This window comes from Macrobrachium rosenbergii, chromosome 17, assembly GCF_040412425.1.
Source record: "Macrobrachium rosenbergii isolate ZJJX-2024 chromosome 17, ASM4041242v1, whole genome shotgun sequence".
NCBI lineage: Eukaryota > Metazoa > Arthropoda > Malacostraca > Decapoda > Palaemonidae > Macrobrachium > Macrobrachium rosenbergii.
Genome location: NC_089757.1, coordinates 23118893 through 23143769, shown reverse-complemented (window position 1 = coordinate 23143769; position 24877 = coordinate 23118893). Strand labels below are relative to the sequence as shown.

At 38.0% G+C, this 24877-nt stretch overlaps 1 protein-coding gene across 1 annotated transcript; it reads left to right on the top strand.

The window, feature by feature from the left end:
- Window positions 1–454: 454 nt before the first annotated feature.
- Window positions 455–24050, top strand: UQCR-C2 (Ubiquinol-cytochrome c reductase core protein 2). Its single transcript, XM_067119701.1, has 9 exons — window positions 455–609; window positions 6389–6537; window positions 8616–8807; window positions 12496–12715; window positions 13014–13225; window positions 14714–14927; window positions 16584–16695; window positions 22430–22539; window positions 23466–24050. Exons 1-9 carry the CDS (start codon window positions 565–567, stop codon window positions 23547–23549), a joined length of 1338 nt encoding a protein of 445 aa, XP_066975802.1. The 5' UTR covers window positions 455–564; the 3' UTR covers window positions 23550–24050.
- Window positions 24051–24877: the final 827 nt, after the last annotated feature.

The window sequence follows — 24877 nt, the reverse complement described above, 5'->3', positions numbered from 1 at the left end:
TGTGAGTAGAGCTGACATGATGTTCAAGGCAAACAGTGAAAACAGCATACAGACAGTAATTTCACTACCAGAGAAATCTGATCGAAAATTAGTAAAATAACGTTAATTATTGTTAAATTGTTTTATTAAAGTATTTAATAGCTATGAAACTTTAAAACAAGAGACATGAAGAGCAGTGTTTCAACCTCTTTAGGTTGTATAAAATGAGTAGTATGCACAGCTGAAACTATTTGCTAGTATCATGCTTGTAGTAATAAATACGATAACTATCCGACACGTTAAAAATCATTATGTTTGGCAATAAATGCAAAGGAATAAACGATTAAATAACAGCTTTATGTTGTGAGGTTTAATCATTTTGAAATTTTAATGGTTCTTATTATCTGTTATATAAGATTCGTATGGCTTTACATCGAAAAATGAAAATACCAAACACATGAATGTGCAACATGAAGGTACGATAATCGTCGATGGCCCAATTGCCATCTCCCGAGGAACGATAAGTTGCTCCTGGTCAGCTGTACGAGCGAAAGTAGGCTAAAATTCGATCTTAACCCGCAAATAATGGCATCAAAAGCACTTAAACCAAATTCCCTCCGAACCCTCGTGGTGAGTAGCGTGTTGTTTGTGTATTTCTCACTTTCTACGGGAGTTTAAACGTTCAAAAGAGGAGGCCGGCAGATATGTAGGGTACGCAATGGAAGACTTGGCTACGCAATCACTCAGCTGATTAGTGTTGACGGCTTTCGTCGTTGAGATTTTAGTTAGGCCATTAAGGAATTGTTTATAAATCATGTTTAATCATCATTTGTTCCTTCATTGTATAGGTAAACGTTAAGTGGACTATTAGGCTGTCTAAGCCAAGCTAATGTAGGGTTTCTATTTTCAATCGAGCTTGTTCTCTTGGGTAGCAAAGGCTATAGGCTACTTTCCCAGAGGTAAACCAGCTTAGCCTATTTTGCTAAGGCTACCCATTAGTGGAAAACGTATTTTATAGAATTAGATAGTCACATAGGTAACCAAATGTCGCAAACTTTTATAAGGGAAGGTTTGTACCCAAGCAATGGCACAGCTTTCAAGTGACCTAGCCTAACCCAAGTTCACCACTTAAGCTGTTTAGGCTAGACCTGGCTATTTATATTATTTTTTTCCAAGCCTTAACAGCCATTTCCACTGTAGGTAAATTATTTAAAAGCCTCTTGCTAATAGGTATTTAAATAGGCTGTTAGGCTAGACCTTCTTAAAGAAGGTAGGCTTGTAAATTTGTATATTTTGGCAGGTTGGTGTTAATGGGTCAGCCCCTAACTAAGTATGTATCTTTACCCAGTAAATTATGCAGTATGGAACTGTATGCTAAACTATATGGATATTTATCATTAAGCTACACTGTCCAAAATACATCATGACCTACCCCCTCTCTCTCTCTCTCTCTCTCTCTCTCTCTCTCTCTCTCTCTCTCTCTCTCTCTCTCTCTCTCTGTTGCCTTTTATTTGGGAGTGTATTGCTCAGTACGAGCAGAAATGGTTGTTGAAACTTGGTAAGAAGTTGGTCTTTTGGAGGTGAAGGGGCGAAGAGCAAAGCTCACCTATTATAAGGTTGCAATTTTTTTGCTTTGGCCAGGGTCATCTTGCTGTGCTCTGGCTGTTTTTTTTTTTTTTTATGTATAGTGTTTAGAATTTTTGTATAACAGATATGAACAAGGAAAACGAACAATAAACATGTGAGGAGTGCAAGTGAGGGAGTAGAATTTTACTTTAAACCATTATTACATTTCAGACATGAAGTTATAATTTTCCTTTGTACTTGTGTACTTGGAACATTTCTGACGAGTGTGTCTTTAGCAAAGTGGTCATATGTACTACAATTTTTAGAACCACCGTAGGAAAATAGGGGTTTTGGGTGGGGAAAATCACGAAAAGAGCAAAATACATGGATCAATTGAACTTCAGCTAACCTACGCGGCTGTGTTCTCACCTGGCTGGGGCCACTTGTCCCCCTTGACCCTCTGCCTAACCTGACATAGGACCCTGGATCCTGACCTAGACCTCGTACCCAACCTAATCTAGGGGGTTGCTTCCTTACCTAGCCCAGACCCCCACCTAACCTAACCTAGGATGCTGGGTCTTTATCTAGACCCCTACCTAATCTAACTTAGGGGTCAGAGTCAAAACCCAGCCAGGGAGCTTCTCTACCCTTTGACCCTTCCCCCCTCCCTAGACCTAATATAGAATGTCCAACCCTCACCTATCCATAGACCCACCACTTAACCTGACATGAGCTACCAGGTCCTTACCCCTAGTGCATGACAGTAGTTTTAAAACATTCTGTAACTTAACCTTAATATGAATCAGAGCTATCAGTATGATTGATGTTTTCTGACTGGTCAGGATATTCCCTAGATAAGCTGCAGGATCCCAGCCTTTGGAGGGTTAGCCACTGGTTTATGGGGGAAGTTGAGAACCTTCTTAGAAGGTGCCTTTGAAATAACTAACCAAAAAATTACATTGCCATCTTTTTGCCGTGTTCATAAGTTTCACTAGAATTACAATATCATAGGTACTGTTTTTCCTTATAATTTAAGGGAAAATTGTACTTTTAACATATAGAGAATTAGGTAAAATATGTTCCCAAAGGTAAATGAGCATCTGTGTGGGGAAGCCAAAATAATCAATGGAGCAAGAACAACATAACTGAACCAAAGGCAGTGTGACTGCAAATTGAAGCTGGCTTGCTCGAACAACACCTGATTTCCGAAATCGCACATTTGTGAAGCTAAAACAACCAATCTTTCTTGGTAGGTGGACAATAGGAGCCTCCTAGGATGAATTCCTCTATCTCTCCTCCTCCAGAGAAGCTTCTGATCTTGGGTGCATCAAGAAGGTTGGGGCTCACACCTTGTGGATCTCGACTTATGGTGTTTGGTCACATGCACACCAACATCTTTGGGAATATGTGCAGTGTAGATAGCTCCAACATTCCAAGATCAGCCATAGTCATTCCTTAAAACTGATTAGCAACAGTACTACTGTAGTGATGTATGTCAACAAGAATAAAAGGGCTTTCTCCCTCACTTCTGCCACTTGGCTTTGCAGATGCACGAGAAGGTAGTTTGCCACACCATTAAGCTGTCAGCCAAGGATGCTCCAGCAAGTAGGAATGTTCAGGTAGACAACCTCAACCTCCATGGGCAGTTAGTCGGGACACACAAGTTCTACTTTTCACATGGGGAAAGGCTTTTTGAGCATATGGGAGTTCCACTGGCCAACTTCATTACTATACAGTTAAACAGGAAGCTCAGTGTTCTGCCCTCCTGATCCTGATCCATTGGCTACCTCGGAGGACACCTTTCAGTAGCCCTTAGGCAATCTGGCCTGCATCACCTGTTCCTCCTGTCACATTTTCCTCCTGTCAATCTCATTCACTGAGTGATCAACTGAATGTTTGGTAGTACAGCTCTCAAATAACCCTGGTAGCTCATAGTTGGCCCCATGTCACGTGGTATCCCGATCTGCTAGATCCTTTGGTCGAGGTGTCTAGAAATTCTCCTTTGGTCTATTCATATCTGTTAACTACACATTATGAGGAAGCCTCAACTAGTGTACCAAAGAAGTGGACTATCTTCTTCAACCAGTGTCTTAGACAAGGCCCCTGTCTGGTTGAAAGATCATTTATTTTTCAGTTCCTCTCTCTGAGACTTTGTTAGTGGGTAGCCAGATGAGGTGTTGTAGTGCCCAGTGTAAACCCTGCAGGGGTATGTAATGAGAACTCAGTCAGTTAGGCCAGGTGATCAGGGTATCTTTGTTTTACCAGCAGGCACATGAAGTCAAGATCACTCTCTCTTTTTATCAGACTTCTTGAAGTGATCAAAGTAAGTATGCTACATCCTGCATGGAGGATGGTCATACAGTATATTTAAGGTCTCACTTAGCCAAGGACAGTGGCCCATACGTGGCCTACCAGGTAACATACTGGTTTCACAGGTCATGAGGACAGGTGTTTGGTGGCGTCAAACTACCTTCGCCATGTTTTGCCATTGTGACATGCCCCACAAGTGCTTTGACACTTTCTATAGGACCTGATGAAGCTGCTCTGCCCACAAGTCCTATAACCCTTTCTTTAGAACCTCTTGTAGCTGCTCATTAGGTTGTGTTTTCTCCAAACTCCTTTTATAAACAAAATACATCTCACCTAAGGTACTGTGATGGCTTAAGGCTGGCAGTTGAATGGGTGAGCAACTTGACCTCACTCTTTTTTCTCATCTCTATATACCTTCTCTTGCAAGGCAGCAATCAGGTCAAATATGTATGTGCTGGATAGGACATGATGCAGGTAGATATACTTGTGCTACCACATTTTTAGGGCCACACTTGAAGTTTTGCGAGGGTAAGAGTACAGACTTATCTCACTGTGGCTTGGAGCCCCATCAATCTCACATATTTATGTCAGATTGTATAGGAGGTTACAGCAGTAATTGGTCCCCTGTTTTGTCATTACAGAGAACATGGCATATGTGGGTAGAGATTTGGTAGCCAGTTGAGAGACTCCTCTGACCTAAGCAGTGACTCTCCTACATGAAAGGTAGTCATTTGTATTAAGCACAGATGCCAAATTTTTAGTCATACCTTTCTTAGGTTTTCAAATCAGGCTATTGTATCATACTCCCACCCCATCCACTCCACATAGTCCCTGGTTCAGAAGGATTTAGTGGTGGTTTTCTGAGATAATTGAAGGACTCCCTCCACTCAGCTGCCTACCACCAGTTAACCGCCTTGTTATCAAGTTTCACTGACTGTTTTCAGCTCTCACTGAGGGATACTCCTGCACTGTACAGGTTGTAACATGAGTTTATGCAGATATTTTGGGAAGTGAAAGAAAGTTATTCTGAGCAGGTGTTCTATAAGCTTATGCATTTTAAGGCTTCGTTTGTTGGTGAGGTGAATTTTTAAAATAACTGTTTATCCTTAACGCTGCTTCGGGCAAGTAAGATGGCGTATAGGATGTTTTAGTCAGGGGATATGGTTGGGGCATGGTGCTAATCGTTTCACTTGTTACTTTGAAGTCTCGCTTTTTCACCAAGATAAGTGAGCATGTGTGGGTTACAAGTATCAAATTCCTGATTCAATTTGAGAACAAGAAACTGGAGACAATGCCTTACCACTCTGGTAATGTGGACTATGCAGATTTGATGTTTATTTATGGGTTTTGCTACAGTTGTGAAGTCCACTGTTATAAAAAAAATGAAATTGATAATTAGGCCGATATGAATAAAATATCCAAATTAAATGTGTTTTTTAGATGCTGAACAAAGGGGAAATAATGCACGCATCATTGAAACCTTCTCCTTCCGTCAATATAAAGAAAAGAAAAGCAAGCCTAATGAAATCTCCCCTCCATCAAAGATAGGCCTATTCATTACACACCAATCAAAGTTTTAAAACATATTATAAAAAATCTCTCCATCAAAAGTATTCATCACACACCAGTCAAAGGAAAAAACACACCTATGAAAATGCTTTTGTCTCTATCACATGAAAAACAATGGTCACATTGAAAATTCCCTTTCTTCTTTCATTCCTGTCAAAGATTGCCTATTCAGACAGTATGTAATCAAAAGATGTTAAAAAGTTGACATTATTCAAAGTGCAGTGGCCACCCTACTTGCATTTCCTTGTCATCATGACTACTGTCACTATCACTCATTCAGCATAGGCATAGACCTAGTTCTGACTCCTGATTCAACAATTCCATGATGAAGTGTCAGGACAGAGTGCACTAGAATTCAAATATCACAAATAAATGGTGCCTAGCAACATTTACACTGCTTTCTTGATACTTGAAGTTATCATTAAAATTAGATTACGTGAAGTCTGTTCACAGGTAATTTACAAGTTGAAGGTAATGTAATGTTATATTTTTTTAATAACTGGCAAGAAAAAATCATAATTAAAAGACTAGCAATCCAGTTGCCTAATGAGCTTCATTAACCCTTTCCCCCATATCCCTGACTACTCCGACACCTCGTACGCCATCTTACTTGCCTGAAGCAGCATAAAGGATAAACGGTTATTTTGAAAATTCACCGCACCAACAATGCATATGTTTATATAATATTTTCTGCTCAGAATGACTTTTTCATTCATTTCCCAAAATATTTGTACAAACTTGTTTGACACCCTGTACAAAGCTCTGGTTTTGTATGCTTAGGAAAAATGCAGGTAACTTTAGAAATTTGGTATTTAGCCTCTGGTCTTTTATTCACTGGAGTGTAATTTATGTACCTAAATATATTGTAATAGTACACTTGATTTTTATTTGTGTAAGTAGGATCTGAGAAATTTATTGCATAGTAAGTCCATTGTCAAGCTCTAAAATTTTCTTTTTATTTCAGAAACGTGGGTATGCTGCCCAGGCAGCAGCCCAGCAGTCCACCTTCGCTCTACCTGCTCAAGATCCTAAAGTAACAACCCTACCCAGTGGAGCAGTTGTGGCATCGCTTGAGACCAATGCACCTGTGTCCCACGTGGCTGTTCTCTTCAAGTTAGTATAGTCAGGTTTAGTGAGGAAATATCAGTAAATGAGTATTCTTTGTTCCTGTGGAAATATACCATCGCCTTTTTTGTAGGAATATTCTCTCAATGTGAGCTGGAATCATTTGCTGAAATGTAGTTTAATTTAGTTAACTGGTGATTAAGATGGATGAGTAGGGAACACTTCTCGCCCACCTGTTGTCATGAAACACTTTTTCTTGGCTAGGATGTATTGAGGATGTCTTTGCTATGCTCTTATTGACTGCTAAGTTAGAACCTTTTTTTGTGTTACTTTCATTTTAGGGGTAAATTTGCTGCTGTTGGAAGTTCAGCGGAAGAAGTAATCTAGAAGGTTCTTTGCAGCATCTCTTCGGCCCCCAGCTGCAACCCCTTTCATTCCTATTACTTTACCTCTGTTCATAATCTCTTTCTTCCATCTTACTTTCCACCCTCTCCTAATAGGCTAATTGATTACAGTGCAGCTGTGAGGTTTCCTCCTCTTTCAACTTTCAAACCTTTATACTGTCAATTTCCATTTCATTGGTGAATTACCTCATAGTTCCCAGAATTGCCTCATAGTTCCCAGTGTTTGGCCTTTGGCCTAAATTCCATATTCTATTCTATATTTTATATTCTCCCTGTGTGCAACTTGCACACCACTATTCTGGAGGCAACCACTAGGAGCTCAGTACTGTTCAGCTTCCAATAGCGGTCATCCTTCCTGTGGAGGATACCCCAGAAGCCTCAACCATGGCTGCAACACTCAGAGGAGAGTAAGACATGAGTTGGGAGCAAGGGAGGAAGCACCTTAACCTCCAGTTAACTACCATGTTACCAAGTTTCAGTGACCAAGTCTAGCTACTTTTGAGAAATACTTCTACATGAAAGGTGTTGGTTTGTATTCTCATAGGAAAAAATATAATTGTTTACAGAGAAAACTACAAATTATTATGAAAATTTCTTATACTGTACTGTACTTTCAGGTTTGAGACCAAATTGCAGTAAATTCACTAATTTGTTGCAGTGCATTCTCTTACTGCTTGGTTTGGTTTAGAGACTCTAAAATTCATGTTATACTGTATAACTTTTTGGGATGTTCACATTTGCAAATTTTGTTGTATGCAAGTGGTTGTTATTGTATGGATTGAATTAGATGATATACAAATGGTTATTACTGATGAATGAATTAGATGATAAAATTATAAAAAATCTGGCAGTGTTAACAGTTAATGTTTTTCTCAGATGTTTCTGCTGTTAGGTTGTATTTTACTGTGTGTGTGTGTGTTTGTTAAATGGTAGATGATTGAAAGGTCAAAATAAAATCAATGAACAGCTTAAGAAAATCACAGAATTAAATTTTGATGCAATTTTGCTAAAATGGGCATAAGAATAACTGTTTGCATTTACTCGACTGTCCTCATTATTTGATTGTCTAGCAGCAACATGTTGCATTATTTTATTTTGGAGTCTCACATCATTTCATTTTATATCTCGTTTTGATGTCTTCAGTTATTTTATTTTGTATTTGGCTTATGTTGTTTTTAGTTGTGAAAATCATTGAAGATACTAATCACAGTTGTTGGAAATTAGTTGTGCTGTGTATGTTTTGAAATTTAAGCGCAAGCAAAAATTATAAGCATGTATATGGCCAGTCTTTCCTTGTACTTTTTACATTCTTTGTTATTAAATATTCGTGCTAATTTATTTGTGAAGTCTTCAGGGCTTTCTGTCTGTGTAGAAAGCGACATAAGTCATGACCAAACTTTATTCAAAATTGCTTGGATTTTTACTTTAATACTGGTTGTGGTATTCTCTGTTAACCAGAGAACTTATTTCCCCAATTGCTGGTTTTGAAAAACGAAACAGTATTTTGCAATTTTCAGTACTGTTAGTTATAACCTTAGGGTAAGATATAACTTTAGGTTAACTTTTTTCGTAGATAACAGTGTTGGCCAGCTTATGCTACCTCTGCTTTTAGTACTGTATGTAAGTTAAGCACTGGTTACTTTATGTATCAGTTGGAGGATTCTATTTGCTAAATTGATTATAGGTTGTAAAGGAAGCAATTCATTTTAATCCTTATTTTAGAGCTGGTTCCCGTTATGAGACTGTGGCTAGTATTGGAGCATCCCACATCTTACGTTCTTCTGTAGGCCTTGGGACAAAGAACACCTCATCATTTGCAATTACTCGTACTATCCAGCAGGCTGGCGGTTCCATTTCTAGTGAATCTGGGCGAGAACATATCCTTTATGGCCTAGACATCATTCGGGATAACATGTAAGTAAAATGTGGTCTTGGAAATTCCATTCATTTCCCTAAAATTTTTTACATCATTTGAAAATAAAGGCAGCTTCTTTTAGCATTTGTGTTGAATTTCCTGTTACATAATTTTATACTCAGTTATGTAGTGAAAAGCCAGATGCTTTTATGCTATCATGACTTTATGGTTTCTCTGTCAACTGAAATGATGCCATTAATAAAATATGTATCAGATCCTGCAGTACAGAAAATGTTTTTGTCACTCTTGTTCATTGAGTCAGGCATTCCCAACCAGAAAAATTACCTCTAATTCCATAAAATATGAGAAAAAGGAGAATTATAAATATACATTGTTGCCTCACAACTATTAGTATTGGTCTGAATTACTGCAGTCTTACTCTTGATGCATGCTTGTTTATGACTTCAGGCTTGTGCACTGTACCTACTCTTCAACTTTTGTATTGTAGATATCATGGTTTTGCTTATGTTAGAATTGCATTGAAACAATTGTATTTTTTTCAATTTGGTCTGTACACAAATACAATCCAGAAGGTCTTTACATAGGATTTAGCTTGTGGACACGAGCTGGAACAGCCGTTTAACTTTCAGACAAGGTTGTTAACCACTGATGGCAGGAGGAAGCCCCCTGCTCACTTGTCAGTCTGCACTCCACTTTGCTTTCTGCAGTCGTCATGCGAAGATATGTGTGTGCTACTCTGCCTGACTGCCATTTTCTTTCTTTTCTTTTTTTTTTTGTTAGAATATTTTTGTGATTGTTGTTTTTGTATTTATATATATATATATATACACAAATCCCTCAATCACTTTAGCACTCTTTGGAGAGGGAACCACAGGGTTTGGCATTGTCCAGGGTAGGACAGACTGTGTATTTGGTTTCTCTCTCCTTTCAGGTTGATCCTCATTTATTATTGTGTCACATTGTAACATGAGTGTAACTGAAACACTCTAACCCAACTTCTTTTTTAGGTGTTGGGGAGGCCGAGGGCCTTAGAGAGTTAAATGACCCTAGGCCTTCCAAGAAAGCCAATTGTCTTTTGAATGTAATGATCACTCGGACTCTTAGGTGCCTGTTGGTATCTGTTACAGTAGCCCGTCGACCAGGGTTGGCAAGGGTCCTTGGTATGTGGACCTGGTCCCAGCTGCCAGTGCAAACCAGTGAGAAAAGGTGAGCAGAGAGCATGCAGGTGCTCCTTCACCCCCTTCCTACTCTTCAAGAGAGCAGCCCAGGCGTCCTGGGACAGTGGTCTGGTCGCTCGGGCAAGGCAAGAGGAGGTCACCTCTCTTGTAGAAGCCTTGGCTTCTAAGTAGATTGAAGCATGCTTGCAGAGCAGCCCAAACTCAAAGTTTTTTGACTGGGACTGCTCTCCCAGAACTGGGCGGACTTTGTCATCGTTAGTTGATGACCACCCACAGCCTCGCTTACTTGCTGGGACTTTGGTCTTCAGCAGGCGGGGTGAGGGTGCTTGCGATCTCTTACTTGTTTCCTCCTCCTCCTCCTTAGAATTTTCTTGGGTGATGGGAGCTGGACAGGCTTGGGGCTTGTAACCGTGAACATTCTCACTCCCATCCCAGCCTGTTACATGGAGGCCTATGTTCCTGGTCCAGTCCCCGGACTGGACAGGACATACTGTACACTGAATGATTAAGAGATCACCAGGGGCTCTGGTGAGTGTTTCTCTCCTACAGAGTTGCAGAGGCCTATTGTGAAGATCATTAGAATGGCCTATCTTTTTAATGATCTTGAGGAAGAGACATTATCTTTTCTTGCTTCATGCTTTCCCAGGTAAGAGAATTCTCCCCAGTCCAGCCATTCATGCAAGATACTTCCTCTGCCTCTAGCCCATCAGAAGAAATATGTTATCTCTGAGAGATCATTGCTATTTATTAGGTTGACCTGGACCTGACTCGTCTGTCTCCCGGTCTGTCACTAGAATGTCTCTGTGTGGAGGGAGTCTCCCTATTGCAGGCAGAAGCAACAGTACCAGAAATGACTGCCAGAGCAGCTTTCCGTACACCCAAGGAGAATGCAGCCCTCAAGAGACTTAGTCTGGGAGGTAGTGATATTATGTACCTCCTTCACTAGACAGCAAACCTGTGGGGGCAAGACTTTACCTTGGATCTTGTGGTGGCTGCTGCCCAACAAGTTGTGTGGCTCATCCAGCTCCCTTAGGGGGCACGTGGATCTGATCTAAGGTGTTGTTCAGTAAGTGGGAAAGAAGGTGTGTGAGTGACTGGTCTCCTCCCTTCTCTCTTTTTGCTTGTCTTCTCTCTCTTAAGAAAGAGAGAGACAGGTAGCGAGCCGTCGCTTGCTGAACAGCTGAGTTTGTGGGTGACTACGTGATGAGGGCATCCTGCCCTTCATCTTGTGTAAATGGTTTGTATGCATGCCCCCCCCCCCTCCCCCTCTCTCTAGACAAGGGGAGAGTGGGGTAGACAAAAAAAAAAAAACCTATTGGTCTTATTAGCAAGTTTTATTGTCTCCAATGCTCTTGAGTTCTTCCAAGCCTTTTTTCATAGTAATGATGCAACTCATTACAGTACTCTAAGCCCAGAAGTCTAGCAGTTGCAACATCCCATATGTCCAACAAGCTAGAAGTTCAGGATTCTTTCTTCAGCTCTTCAAGACCAGGAAGGTATTCCTGGTTGGGTAGAACCAACCAGTCAGTTCAGAGATTTACTCAGGCTCCACCCTCCAATGGGTAAGTCTTCTATGTAAAGAACAAAGGTTTGTATTTGTGTAGGAACAAATATCAAATTTTTAAAGCAATTTGTATTTTTCCTAACGTACAAACCTGAAGGTCTTTACATTTGTGGCCTACCTCGGCCAACCTTCATTTTGATACCTGGGCCGAAAGGCAAAGTTGAGTGCAGACCGATGAGTGGGGCTTCCCCCCCCCTACTGTCGGTAGTTAATGATCTTGTCTGAAAGTTAAACGGCCATTCCAGTTCGTCGCGTCCACAAGCTAAATTCTATGTAAAAATTTACAGGTTTGAATGTTAGGGAAAATACAAATTACTTTTAAAATTTGCTATACAGTATTTTGTTGTTTGATGAAGTATTTGTTGTATAATTTCTTATGCAGTCTGTGGAGGTTTTTTGTAGTTGATAATATGGGTACTAGTTTTCTTGTTATTTTTGTGTCGTAACTTAAAAAAAAAAAAAAAAAAAAAAAGACATACAGGTGGAACAGTACTGTTAGTTTACACACAGTTTAATAGACGATGGTGATTCAATATTTTATTATTTGGCCTAAATATCTGTGGTAGGTGCTCATTATTTTGTGTGATGAAGGATTCTTGCAAAATTGTTTTCAAGAGGTGCGAATGGCTTAGGTACTAGATAGTTTAATATAGGTATTGTTAGTTAATATCTTAGCATATGATATTTTATAGTGTTTGCGTAGATATGTATTACAGGTACTTTGTACAGTGTTTGTTACAGAAACTTTCAGTGTTGTATATTATATTATGAGGTATTTGCCTTCACCAAATGTTGATATCAGTATTTAACACTATTTTTTTCCTGGCTAGTTTTAGGCAAGTAAATACATATTTCATTATTAATTCATGTCTATTTTGTATTGTAGGCAGTTTGTTCTTAATTGCCTATTTTAGCCCCTTCCCTTTTAAAATAAAAATCTGATAATTGTAAAATTTAATTTAGAAATTTTTTTTTTTTTTTCAGTGACGCGGGACTTGATATTCTTGGTGATGTAAGTACACAGCATGGATTCAAGCCTTGGGAGTTAGACGGCAATCTTGGCAGGGTTAAGGATGAAGTGGCTGCTTTGGACCCTACTACCGTTGCCATTGAGCTACTCCATAAAGCAGCATTCCGTAACTCTGGTCTTGGAAACTCCATATTCATCCCAAAGCATCGTCTTGGAAAGTTGACTTCAGAAACGGTGTGTAAAGTGCTTTCACTTAAATGTTTCTATCAGAGAGAGAGAGAGAGAGAGAGAGAGAGAGAGAGAGAGAGAGAGAGAGTGTGTGTGTGTGTGTGAACTGGAAGAAGGTAGGCTGGTTGCATGGGCAACAAAAATTAGAATGGCAGGATGACCACCAGTTTTACTCCTTATTTAATTTTAATGTCAAGATGTGAAAATCAGAAACTAGGGCTTTCCAGCATTTTACTGTTGTGCCATATACTTTTAGCTCTGTTAAATACATATTTTATTATCATTCTTGTGTTATTCCTTACAGATGGCAGGATTTGTAGCTTCCACCCATACATCAAACAGAATGGCAGTTGTTGGTCTTGGTATTGAACACGATGCTCTAGTATCATTTGCTAAAGGCCTTGGTGTTGGCTCTGGCGCTGGTGCTTCAAGCTCTTCTGTATTTGGTGGTGGAGAAATTAGACATGAAACTGGAGCTCCAGTGACTGTGGTGGCAGTTGCAGGTCAAGGTGCCAGGTAATATACTGCATACTGTCCAGTACAGCTGCATATTTCAGTGTGGTTGTTTATATAGATAAGTAAAGGTTTGGTTTTTGTATTTAATATACTTCCATTAACATTCCAAAGTTAACAGAGCTGAGAACATTTCTGGTGAACGCCAGAAATTGCACTCTTGTAAACACACTTGTGCCTATCAACAACCATTCTATGAAGTCTGAATATTTACAAACTCAGTCATAATAGTAAGAAACGCTCCTCTAACATCAATATATCTGTGTTTGAAAACTGGTGCCAGAAGTCCAAACCAGTCACATGAACTTCTCAGGCAGAATCTTGGAATTTGTTTATAATATTGAAAATTTAAAGGTTGCATCATAGGCACCCACACTTCCAAAATCCAATCTGTAAACTAGGGTATAGATTCTCATGACAGACACCATAAGTTTTGCCACCAGACTTAACATAAATTTTTGGGTAATATTTGAGTTACAGAAATATGCTAGTCATCAACATGGAATGAGTTACTTTTCCCATATTAACCTAATGGAATGATGACCAGTTCATTGTGTAAAATATACTCCTTCTCGGTAACTTATGAAAATAGCTGACAGCTTAGAAGTTAAATAATCAAGAGTTCCCACAAAAATTAAAAGTAAAGAATATCAGTTTGGTCTACATCTTCATAAGCATTGAAAGATATGTTTTGTCTGCATCCTCATAAGCAGTGAAAGATAAGTAACATATGTAGTTAGGCAGGTTGGGATACAGGTAGGTAGGCAGTCAAGAATAGTGAAGCCTTAACATGCAAAATGTAGGGCAATCTTAAAAGCCACTTAATCGACTGGAGGAAGGGAATTAGTTTCATGTATCATACCAGATAGTGGCAGTTCAACTTTATTTTAGAAATTTGTCACAAATGGGATATGAATGAACATATTGATATTTCTTTGCCACCATTGATTGACCTGGAAATTGGAATATTGAATCGGTAAAGTTGGAATTGTACTAAGGCACTGGTAACTATATATATCTAGAATGTAATGTTTTTAATTTTTAAGAATACATCTAATCCAGGTGAAGTCAAAATGATCCAGTGGAACTTGAATTAACTATCTGAAATGTATGAATCAGCAGGCACTAGGAAATAAAGTGTGAATACCCTGTCTCAGATTTATTCAAGAAATTTTGCCAGAATCTTTGTTTAGTTTATAGTGTTGTTAAACTTTATGAAGCTGTTATTTTCTCAGTTATGCTTAATTTTGTTTTATCATGTAAAATGAAGCCTTGGAGCCATCTCTGTGAGATTAGTGTTTTAACTGGTTGTGTTAAACTTCCTAATAGTAATAATAATAATAATGATAATAATAATAATAAAGAAAATTTAGGGGCTGGTCAACTTAACAGTAATTAAGAAAGAAATAAGAAGAGCTGTTTCGAAATTTTATTATTACTGTCATTACCGTTACAGTTCAAGGAATTTCTACAGCTTTAGATTTTTTTCAGCCAGGGAAGTAGTGATGCAGCAGCTCTAGCAATTGCTCAGCAAATTCTTGGGACTGGGCCTCACATCAAGAGGGGCAGCAACGCATCCAGTGCCCTTGCTAAAGTTGTAGCAGCCTCAGGAGGGCTTGGTTCTGCATCTGCCCTTAACATTAGTTACACTGACAGTGGTCTCTTTGGTTATTTTGTAATTGCTGATTCAGGCTCTGTTGGTCAGGTAAGTTGTTATGGCAGTATTGTCACAGTGTAGGGCATTATTAATATCACTTAACTGCATTTCAGATCTCCTTCCTCCATTCCTTCCAAAAAATGTTAAATGATGTTAAAATATTTTATTGTAGAATTTTGCCTCACAAGTAAATTTTATTATAGAATTTTGCATCACTAATAAATTTTATTCTTTTTTACATTCACAAGTTAGTAATGTAATAACTACATGTAATGGCAAACAAACTTCCAAATTTATTTCTAAAAAAAAACTAGATATTATGCAGAATTTTATGATAATAGTGTACTGAAAACAAAATTTAGGCCCGCAGACAGTATCATACATATGCAGAACCTAGTGTGCAGTGCAGAATGTGAAGATTATCCTTCTCCCTTTTTTCAACATTGCCTTTATAGAATTTTATGAGTAGAAGAGAGGCAAAAATAAGGATAAGAATGATAAAAAGCCAAAATTACATAGAATAAAAAATGAGTCTATGAGAAAAGGAGTAAAATTGATTTTAAGAGAAATAATTTTTGAAAGCATATAAAAGCATATAAAGGTAGCAGAGGGGTAAAGCAACTACAGCTGTCATAAATAATGAGGACCTTTACTTAGTCTAGTTTGCAGGGTAAAACATTGTGAGCACCTCCTTCACCACCCTGTAAAGTCATGACATTTTTCTCAGATAACATTTAGCAAACCATATATCAGCTTTCCTGTGGAACAAGTTTATATATGCCTTTTTAGATGCCTTGGATAAGAACTTTTAGTTCTGTTAAACCATCTGGATATTGAGGAATGATATCCAACAGGTTCCCTGTACAGTAGTTGGAATTCACTGTTAGACTAAAAAATGCAAATCAAACAGTGGGCAGTCTGAATAAGATTTGGAAATCAAATGAACTGAAATTTTATATACAGTACACAAGTCAGATTCCACTCAAGTTTAAACATTAAAACTATAACCAAAATATTTTGTTGGTTTGAGAATATCCAGAGTCAGATGGCAGGATTAGAAGAATCATAACAGAAATTACAGAACTTCCACAAGTAGGAGAGATAGTGATGAAAGGGAAGACTGAAATGACTTGGACATGTCTTCCACACAACCCTGAGGTAATATGTATGTGATTGTGTCAGCTTGTTGCTTGTGGACACCAGAGAATCTGGAAGACCAACCCACTTGGATGAGAGCTTGATACAGGAGGCCAAAAATATGGGGGAATTTGTAAAATCACAGGAAATGCACAGGTGGCAGAATTTCACAGAGGCTCTAGGTGCCACATTGCATTGAAAGCGATGAGAATGGTGATGATGACTATGTTTCAACTTCCAGGTCGTAAACCCCTCTGAAATACTTAGTGAAGTGTCTGTTTACACATGTAAATTTTGAATAAATATGTATGTATGTAATCTAAATTAACTAACTAAAATTTTTCATAACTGATGAATGAAAAACTGATGAAGGCTATTGATGTTTTAGAGTTATGAGTTTTGTAGTGAAGTAAGATACCCTGGCTGTACTGAGCTGCCTTACCTTTTTCCTTCATATTTTATTGCGCTAATTGCAGAATCATTCAAACAGATGGTGCTTAATTTTACAGTTTTGTATAATGAGAGTTTAAAAGGTATTTATGTTATCATTTGTCTTTTTTATTGCAGATTGTTGGAAGTGTACATGATGCTGTGAAGAACTTGAATATTACTGATGCTGATGTAGCAAGAGCTAAAAACCAAGTGAAGGCTGCAGTTCACATGGCAACAGAAGGTTCAAGTGAGTAGTAGTTGACTAAGAACAAAAATAATCTCTTGGGTGTAGTTTAAAACACCTTTGGCCTTTATTGGAAACACTTATTTCTTTGTACAGCACTAGATAGTAGCCTAATAAAAAAAATTGTTTTAAAAGAACATGGGGAAATGACTAGAATTTAGCCAAAACCTGTCCATGGCAATTCAAACACTGATCTGTTATGTGTAGAGCAGTATTTTTCTTTTATTGATTGCTGTAAATATTTTTCATGGTGTAATGCTGGTTATGGTGTGATTTTGAAACTCAGTTGTTATATGTTATTGTATCTTATTTAATAATGGAAGACAACAAAAATAAAAGGACTCACAATGAAAACTAGCAGTGGGCAGAGTGAATAAGATTTAGAAGTCAAATAGATTGGAACTGCGCATGAAGTCAGGTTTATGCATAAGTCTGTTACAGTATGTATTACTATTTGGACCTGAATCATGGTATGACAGTGAAACTTTTTCTGTACGATTTTTGGCGATTCAAGAATGAGCTTTAAGAATAATAAGAGTCAGATGGTAGGATAGAGTTAGAAATAATACTATAAGGGAAATTGCTGAAGTTCCATATGTAAATGAGATAATAATGGAAAGAAGATTGGCATGTAATTTGCATTACCCCTGGAATAATAGTATGTGAAAGTGTCAGCTGGCCTCCTGTGGACACCAGAAGAGTAGGAAGGCCGGACCCAGTTTGATAAGAACTATGATGCAGGAGATGAGTGGAGATATATGAAAGATAAAGTACAAGAAAGAGATTAGTGGCAGAATTTGTTTTTAGTTGGGATGTATCATACATACTGTTAAAAATAGCTTATATCTCCGTGCCAGTAGGTGAGTCGGCATTCAAAAAAAAGATCAAATAACTGCCCAGATGACTATCTAGTACACCTGTTCTCCACCAGGTGTGTCTTGAATGTTTTAGCACATCAGAATTCTCCTTGCCATTTGATATTTATTTCATGTTTTCAGCTGTTTGCTGCTATCACATTACTGTACTTTTATTTTTCCTAGGATGCCTTCCACTGGAATCAAGGCTAAGAATGTCAGGTTCTGTAGGAATGATTACTGTTTTAGTAGGATGTTGATTTTTGAAGAGACAGACACATTGTTTGAGCTGGCTGCAAGGGATTAAAGTATGATCTTGAGAATAGATGTGAGGAAATAGGGATTTTCGAAGGACTTTTTGCTTATGTTCGTTAGTATAGGAAGAGAAGAGAAGCAGACAGATTGTGAAAGCAAAACAAATGAGTCGGGTCACCAGCCTCTAATTTCTCCCCCTTCACCAGGTCCTTCATATGTAGTTATTCTTACTCAGTCTTGGCTTTTTCTCTGCTAATGCTGTAGCTAGTACTGAGACTTCCTCTTTAGCTCTCTCTTCCACTGCCCTTTGGTTCAGGAAAAGTGTATCAAAATGTTAGAACTGGTGTAAACATAAGTTTAGTCAGTTAAAGGTTTGTCTGAATTAAAGATGGGGCACTGTTCCAGGTACCCCCACAGTGTGCGAACATTTTTGCGTTCCCTTGTAAGAGGTAAGGTGCCTGGTGCCCTCGCCCGTCTGTAACCCAAGTTTAAGACTGCCCTGCAACAGTTGGAAGAGTCTGCCGCCTGGGAACCAGGTCGGTTCTCGGGTCAATGTTGTTCTGTGCCCTACGTGACCTGCTTCTTGTTTTTCATGGTCAAAGTCTCGTGTAATGAGTTAACTGAAAGATAGTTCTGGTAATGGTTAATCTTCACAACGTATGCAACTTCTACCATCATCAGCACCTAGTATGAGGTTGTTAGCACTGATAGGACTAATTATACAATATAGGTAGACAATGTTATTAATATAATGTGTCTGTAGTTAGTTGTACTTATTCTGATGTTATGTTGACTCAGTTGATTGCTAAATCAGTCTCTTTTTACATCTACTGCTCATTCTAAATCTTTGTCTGTTATTCCTCTTTCTCCATTGAAATGTACTTCATTCTTTACATGTTCTTTCTTTGGCTATCGGCGAATCTCTTACTTCTACCTCAGTTAATGTTTCTCTTTCCATTCCTCCCATTGTTATAGTATCTTCCGTAGTTTCCAGTCTAGTTATTATTCTAGCTACTTAGCTTTTAAGGATGTGTCATATGGGAATGCTTTCCTGTTGAGTCACTTTCGGATGAGGTGGGAGAGTCATAACTCCTCTTTTTCCTGCCTCCCAACATTTCCTGTTTTCTTTTGCTCAGCTGACGTGTGTCAACTAAGGTGAATCGCTTCACACTGCACTTCCTTGTCTCCTGTTCATTGAGTCGCAGATTTGTTATGGGTACTCAGCTGCTGTCGCTTCCTCCAGCTGTTGCCCTCTGGTGGAAGAAGAGTTTGAGTCAGAGGAATCTCCTCAGGTTTGTTGGCTTTGCTAGAGCATTAAGCTTCGCTTTATCCTCATTTAGTGGAGGAAAGAGGCCATGTAAAGAATTGGTCTCAGTGGTCTTTGAGCATTTTGGCACCCAATAAGTATTTGGAGAATGAGAACCCAAGCTTTCTCCTTCAATTAGAGTGTGTTTCGTAAGTTTTCTCATGCACTTGGCACACAGAGCAGCTTTTAAATCTGCCAGCGATTGTTTTTGGTCGCTGCATGATACAGGTGCTTATTGGCTCTTAAAAACCGTCTTTGTTATAGGTGCGTGGCTCAAAGATCTTGGTGTTTTCATTGTCATGTTCTATGATGAGATGAACTCCAGACTGAGAAGTGCTTTGGACATGCTGGGATGGAGTTTGTTGTTCAAATCTCTGAGACTTTTAAAGTTTTTATCTTTTACTGAACTTTTGCTCGGTATAATTACCTCCTCTTAGCGCCAGCTTACAGGGTTGAGTGCTGGTTAGCATGTTTTGTGTGGCACCCTGCTTTTAGGGGGGTTTGTGGTGCCAGCTTTAAAAAGTGTTTTGGCAGTGAGATTTTAGCTAGGAAGGGTGTTAGATTTTTTTTACTTATGCAGTCAAACCCATTTCTGACGCTTCAGGCTAATGTTATCGTGCTCATACTAACTCGGTTTGGAAGAAGTGAGAACACTCATGCTCCTCTCTGTCAAAAAAGACTTAGACTGCACAGGAGATAGTAGCTGTTTTGGTTTCTCCTTTGGATTGCCTTCTAAGCATGACTCTTTTTAAAGCAATAAGGGAAGATATATTGGTACAGGTCATAGGTTATATCTTTTGGGGATCTTTTCAGCCCTCAGGTTCTGGTAGGAAGCTAATTGCACTCCTCTTGGCATGCTTGGAGAGACTTAGGAGTAGAACCTTAAGTGGTGGTGGTACTGAAGGAGAGTTATGATTCCTTTTGGGTTCCCCTACACTGATTTAGTCTGTATTGCTGTTCCTTTGTGTCTTCTACAGTGGAAATGTCTCATTCTGTTGTAAGAGGTTGTATTTAGAGAAAACAGTGGAGCAAGTGTCAGTAATTCACTAGGATTTTACGTCCAACTTTTTCCTAGCACCATAAGTAACTGGAGATTGGCGCCCATTGTTGGACATACCGAGACTGAACAAATCTGTGCATATGTCCCAATGTTTTTGGTTTCTTCCAGCACGGTTTTAGAGACATTTTTCTCATACCAGTACATCCTCAGTCATGCAAGTTCCTTCGATTTGTATTTGGAGAGAAGGTACTGCTGTTCAAGGAACTTTATTTTGTCCGTGTACAGTGCCTCTATAAGCATTAACAACTGAGTCAACTGGTTTAAGTAGGCCAACCTGTCAACAGTATTCAAAAGGCCAAGGATATGTTGCTGCACCTGGCTTAGTCTCTGAATTATGATTTTCAGTTGACTTTCTTAACTCCTCCTCAGTACTTTCTTATCTGGTGATGGGGGTATACTTTACAATTTCCAGGCTTGTCTGTTGGATGACGAACAGGCACTTCTTGCTTCATGAAGAATTTTAGCCCTTAAGGAATCTTCTTACATGGTAATGGCTTCTTTGTTAGGAACATGGCCTTACTGGATAATTTGTCAGAATAATCGGGCACAATTATAGTACAGTCGCAGCATAACGGATTACAACTTACAGCAAACATTCATTAAGCTTGTAAGTAATCCAGGACCAACATTGTCTCTAGGTTTTGTAGACCGGACACCGAAACTAAAAGTTGGCTATTTTATTTTTAAACCTACATCCAGGTCTTGTTTTTTCCCTATCTTTTGACACAAAACAAAGCATTATGGTAAGTGTCCTTACACTGACTTACATTACACCATAGAAGGGTCAACTCTGCCTGGTAAACCTTTACAAGATGTCAGAGTGATGGAAAGACCATTAAAGGTTCTTAGTAGGTTTATCCCTGGTCAGAAACTAAGTTATAACGGAAAGACTGCTTCTTCAAGTGAAATGAACAACATGATGTAGGTTTGATGGTTCATTCTGCGGAAGGACAGTGTTTTTGGCCATTGAGGATTCAGAAAGGACAAACTTACCTACAGAGTGGTCATTATTAGCATGTGGATGATCAGGAACGACCAGTTTACTACTAAATTTTGCTCAATGACTCCCTTAGGTTAGTGTATGAAACAGCTCCATACCTTTTACCTTTATTGAAGGTAAACATTCATAATGTGAAAGCTGTTGCAACTTCATTTAGTTTTATGGCAACTTGTTGCTTAGAATGTGATTAATGTGGTGCAGTTTGGTTTTTGTTGCTCAGTACCTTAATCATGCAGAACCACATCTGAAAACAGTAAAGCCCTTATTCTGCTACTAGTAGAGGTAAAGTTCCTGAACCAAAGAAGAGCAATCTTTTAGGCTCTTATTTTAAATTCTGGGTTTTGATATTTTGGGAGCAGGGAAGGTACATGCATTGAATAGGATCATACCTGCATATCATAAATAGTACTTATTTTTAGTTGATTGTTGTTTATAGGGCTTTTGGACCCAGGCACAGAGGTCCTCTCATGCTGCTTCTGTTTCATTCTGGCTGAATTGGAATGGTTTTCTCCATAAGGCTGCTCTTTGCTGCACACATATGAGAGCCTTGCTCCCTGAATGGAATCCAACTTCTGGCAGCAGTAAGATCCAGAAAGGATTCCAGATCAGGTTAGAATGTTTTGGGTTTCATGCCAGAAACCTTTAGCTCGACTGGCTGAGTGGATTTTTTCTAGTTGCATTACCCACCATCCTCTTCTCATGGTTGAAATCTGCTGTCTACAGTAGGTAAGATTCATCTGAAATTATATAAATCTTTCATAATAAAATTTATTATTTGGATACTTATCTATTGTTAAAGTAGACCCCACCCAGCCTCCCCAGAAATTAGTGGGCTGTCAAGGAGAAGTCTGACAAGAGCTAAAACATTTGAAACACACCTGGTGGAGAACAGGTGTACTAGACAGTCATGTGGGCAGCCATTTGGTCTTTTGTTTGAATGCCGACTAGCCTATCAGCAGAGAGATACAAGCTATCATTAACATTAGGTATGTATCAAAATGATAAATTTTATTATGAAAATTTATATATCACTAGCTGGAACCCATTGATCAGTGATTTATTTATAAATTACCATAATTTTTATACAGAGAAAATGCATGGATAATATGTTACTTTTAAATACTAATTATGAGTGGAGTGTAGTTTTGATGAAAAATCTGTAACCTAAAATGTCTTTGCTAATCTGTGACAGTAATATATCCTTATCTTGTAGAAAACTACAAAAGATAATTTATGTAAGTTTTTGTTCTTTTTTCTCGTAGATGATGCCCTTGAAGATATGGGTCTACAGGCACTCCTTACTGGAAAGTATTTGGATCCCGCAGCTGCAGCTGCTGCAGTTGATGGTGTAACCGCTGGTGCTGTTCGCTCTGTAAGTATAGAAATAGTTTACCACCATGTGGTTTTTTCTAGCATCCTGAAGTTTGATTTTTTTATCATTACTAAAGATCATTTGTTTGCTGAGAGGTGTTGATTTCATTCGCTGGAAAATGAATGGAGGTCTGGAGTTCATCAGCTGGAAAGTGGATGGACATCTCAAAGACTGAAATGATGTAGACATGTGATAAGCGGGGATAGGAGTCAGTCATTCAGAAGAGCAGATATAAAATTAGGAGAACGAGGCCCAGTAAGAAGACAAAGAAAATCATGGAGGGTCATGAACCAGATGTTTATTTAGGCACAAAATATATGAGTTAAATCATATGAAGGGAAAAACCACATGTAAATGATGATGATGATGATAAATCAGAGTATCTTGGCCAAAGCACTCTTTTCTTTACTCAAGATAGAAGTAAGAAAAAGCAGAGATGAAATAATAAATAATGGAGATAAACATTAAATAACCATTTTCTCAGTTGTCTTTCACAATGTGAATTCCTTTTGTATGTTCACATTTTGTTATTCATTACTGCCAAAGAGTGATCTAATTTTGTGCAAATTTAAAACTTCAAAAGTATTGTAGTTCATGTTTTGGTTTTATATTTTAATTTATCCTTTTGGGATGACAACGATGTCATGAAAAATTCATTTTTAAAATTTTGATGTGATTGACATCACAGACTGTAAAAAAAGTGATCATAAATAAATAGCACTGGGATAACATCTGTAGGGTGTTGAAGGCTAAAGTTAAGTAGTTCAAACTAGAGAATCGTGAAAATGTTTGCCCATCTTCCTGTACTTTTCCTTAAGTTTTTATTTTTAATAAGAAATGTAAATAGTAATGGAGTAATGTGTATATGACTGGAAAGGAATTTTTTCATAATTTTTCACGTAAATATTTTTATTTTCTCTTTGCAGGCATTGAACAAGGTTATGGAAGGCAAGTTGAGTATTAGCTCTGTTGGAGATGTTAGTGGTGTCCCATTCTTGGATCAGCTGTAATTCATTCATTCATGGTGCACAATATCCTGTCAATTTCATAAAAGGGAATAGCAATTTAGCCACTGCCTTAGGAAAGTTTGTAATATTTTTTAATATTTTGTTGGACCAGTTATAATTTTAAGCAATGATTATGGTACTGTTTTTATAGTAAGTATATAAGAGTCAGCTTTCAAAAATAGTATTATAATCACTGACATTCTTTTTGCTTCAAAAGTCTGTTTTGATGCAAAGAAGAGTTTTCAAAATTGAATTAAAATTTTTAGTGATTTACAAAAATTTCCTTAGTTTTTATTGATGCATAATTTTTTGTGACGCAACTTCCAGCAGTGTCGTAGAAATCTAACTTGCACTGTGATTGTAATTTCTTGTTATTCTGTGACAGTACTGAAGCTGTCTGTAAATAACCCATCAGTGACTCCAGACATGTCCTGTTGTAGATAGTTTGTAAGTTATACATGTAAAGGTACCAAAATCCTGAGGATTAAATTATATTTAAACTTGCTTTATATTTTTATTTGAAATCCTACTTGAGAGCAGGTACTGCTAGATAACACTATTTGAAAGTTAATTTGAATATTCAGCAAGAATTGACGAAGTGCTAAGTACTAATGTTCATTTTTAAACTATATGGTTTTTTAATAGTATGTATATGTGGAACCTGTTTTATTTAGTCTTTTTCATTATTGTTAACTATAAATAATTTAAGCTATGTGTGTGGTAAGTATTTCAACTGCCAGACAGTGTTCTCAATAGATGGTGGTACTCTACCTAAGATCTATGCCTATTTTCGTTAGGTTGGGTGTTGTATACCGACAGTTAAATGTATATAGAGATTAGAAAAAAATGTGACCTTTGGGAAACATTCAAAACTACAGTTTACTGTACTTTTTTTTATGTGCACCAAAAGCATTGATTTTCAATTTCAGCTGTGCTTGAGAAGAAACCATTTTGATGTTTTTTTTATTATGATGTTAATTGGCTGTTCATTTTCTTTCTGTCTTGTTCAAGGTACTGGTAAAAGAGTACTAAAATATTTTTACTGAGGTATCCATAGGAGATCTAATTGCCAAGTCATTCTTATCTGTATATTTTAGGAACCCTGAGAAGATGCTTGATGAAGCTGCAGCTAAAGGACCCTTTTCTCATTTTGATGTTTGTACAAGTTTTTTGAGAAGGTATTTCAAGACTAGTAACTTTCCTATTGAATTTTTGTAAGAATATGTGCATATAAAGAATGAGTCCACCACTCTTTGCTAGATGGTAGAATGGTATAATTACAGTTATCTTAGATTTGTTTTGTAATCGTCATATTTTTCTCCATTGAAAGT

Bases quoted from the DNA above. Each gene is read 5' to 3' on its own strand.
- UQCR-C2 (XM_067119701.1), top strand. From the start codon at position 565: ATGGCATCAAAAGCACTTAAACCAAATTCCCTCCGAACCCTCGTG. The intron at 610-6,388 runs GTGAGTAGCGTG...TTTTTATTTCAG, and splicing joins ATTCCCTCCGAACCCTCGTG to AAACGTGGGTATGCTGCCCA. The intron at 22,540-23,465 runs GTAAGTATAGAA...TTCTCTTTGCAG, and splicing joins CCGCTGGTGCTGTTCGCTCT to GCATTGAACAAGGTTATGGA.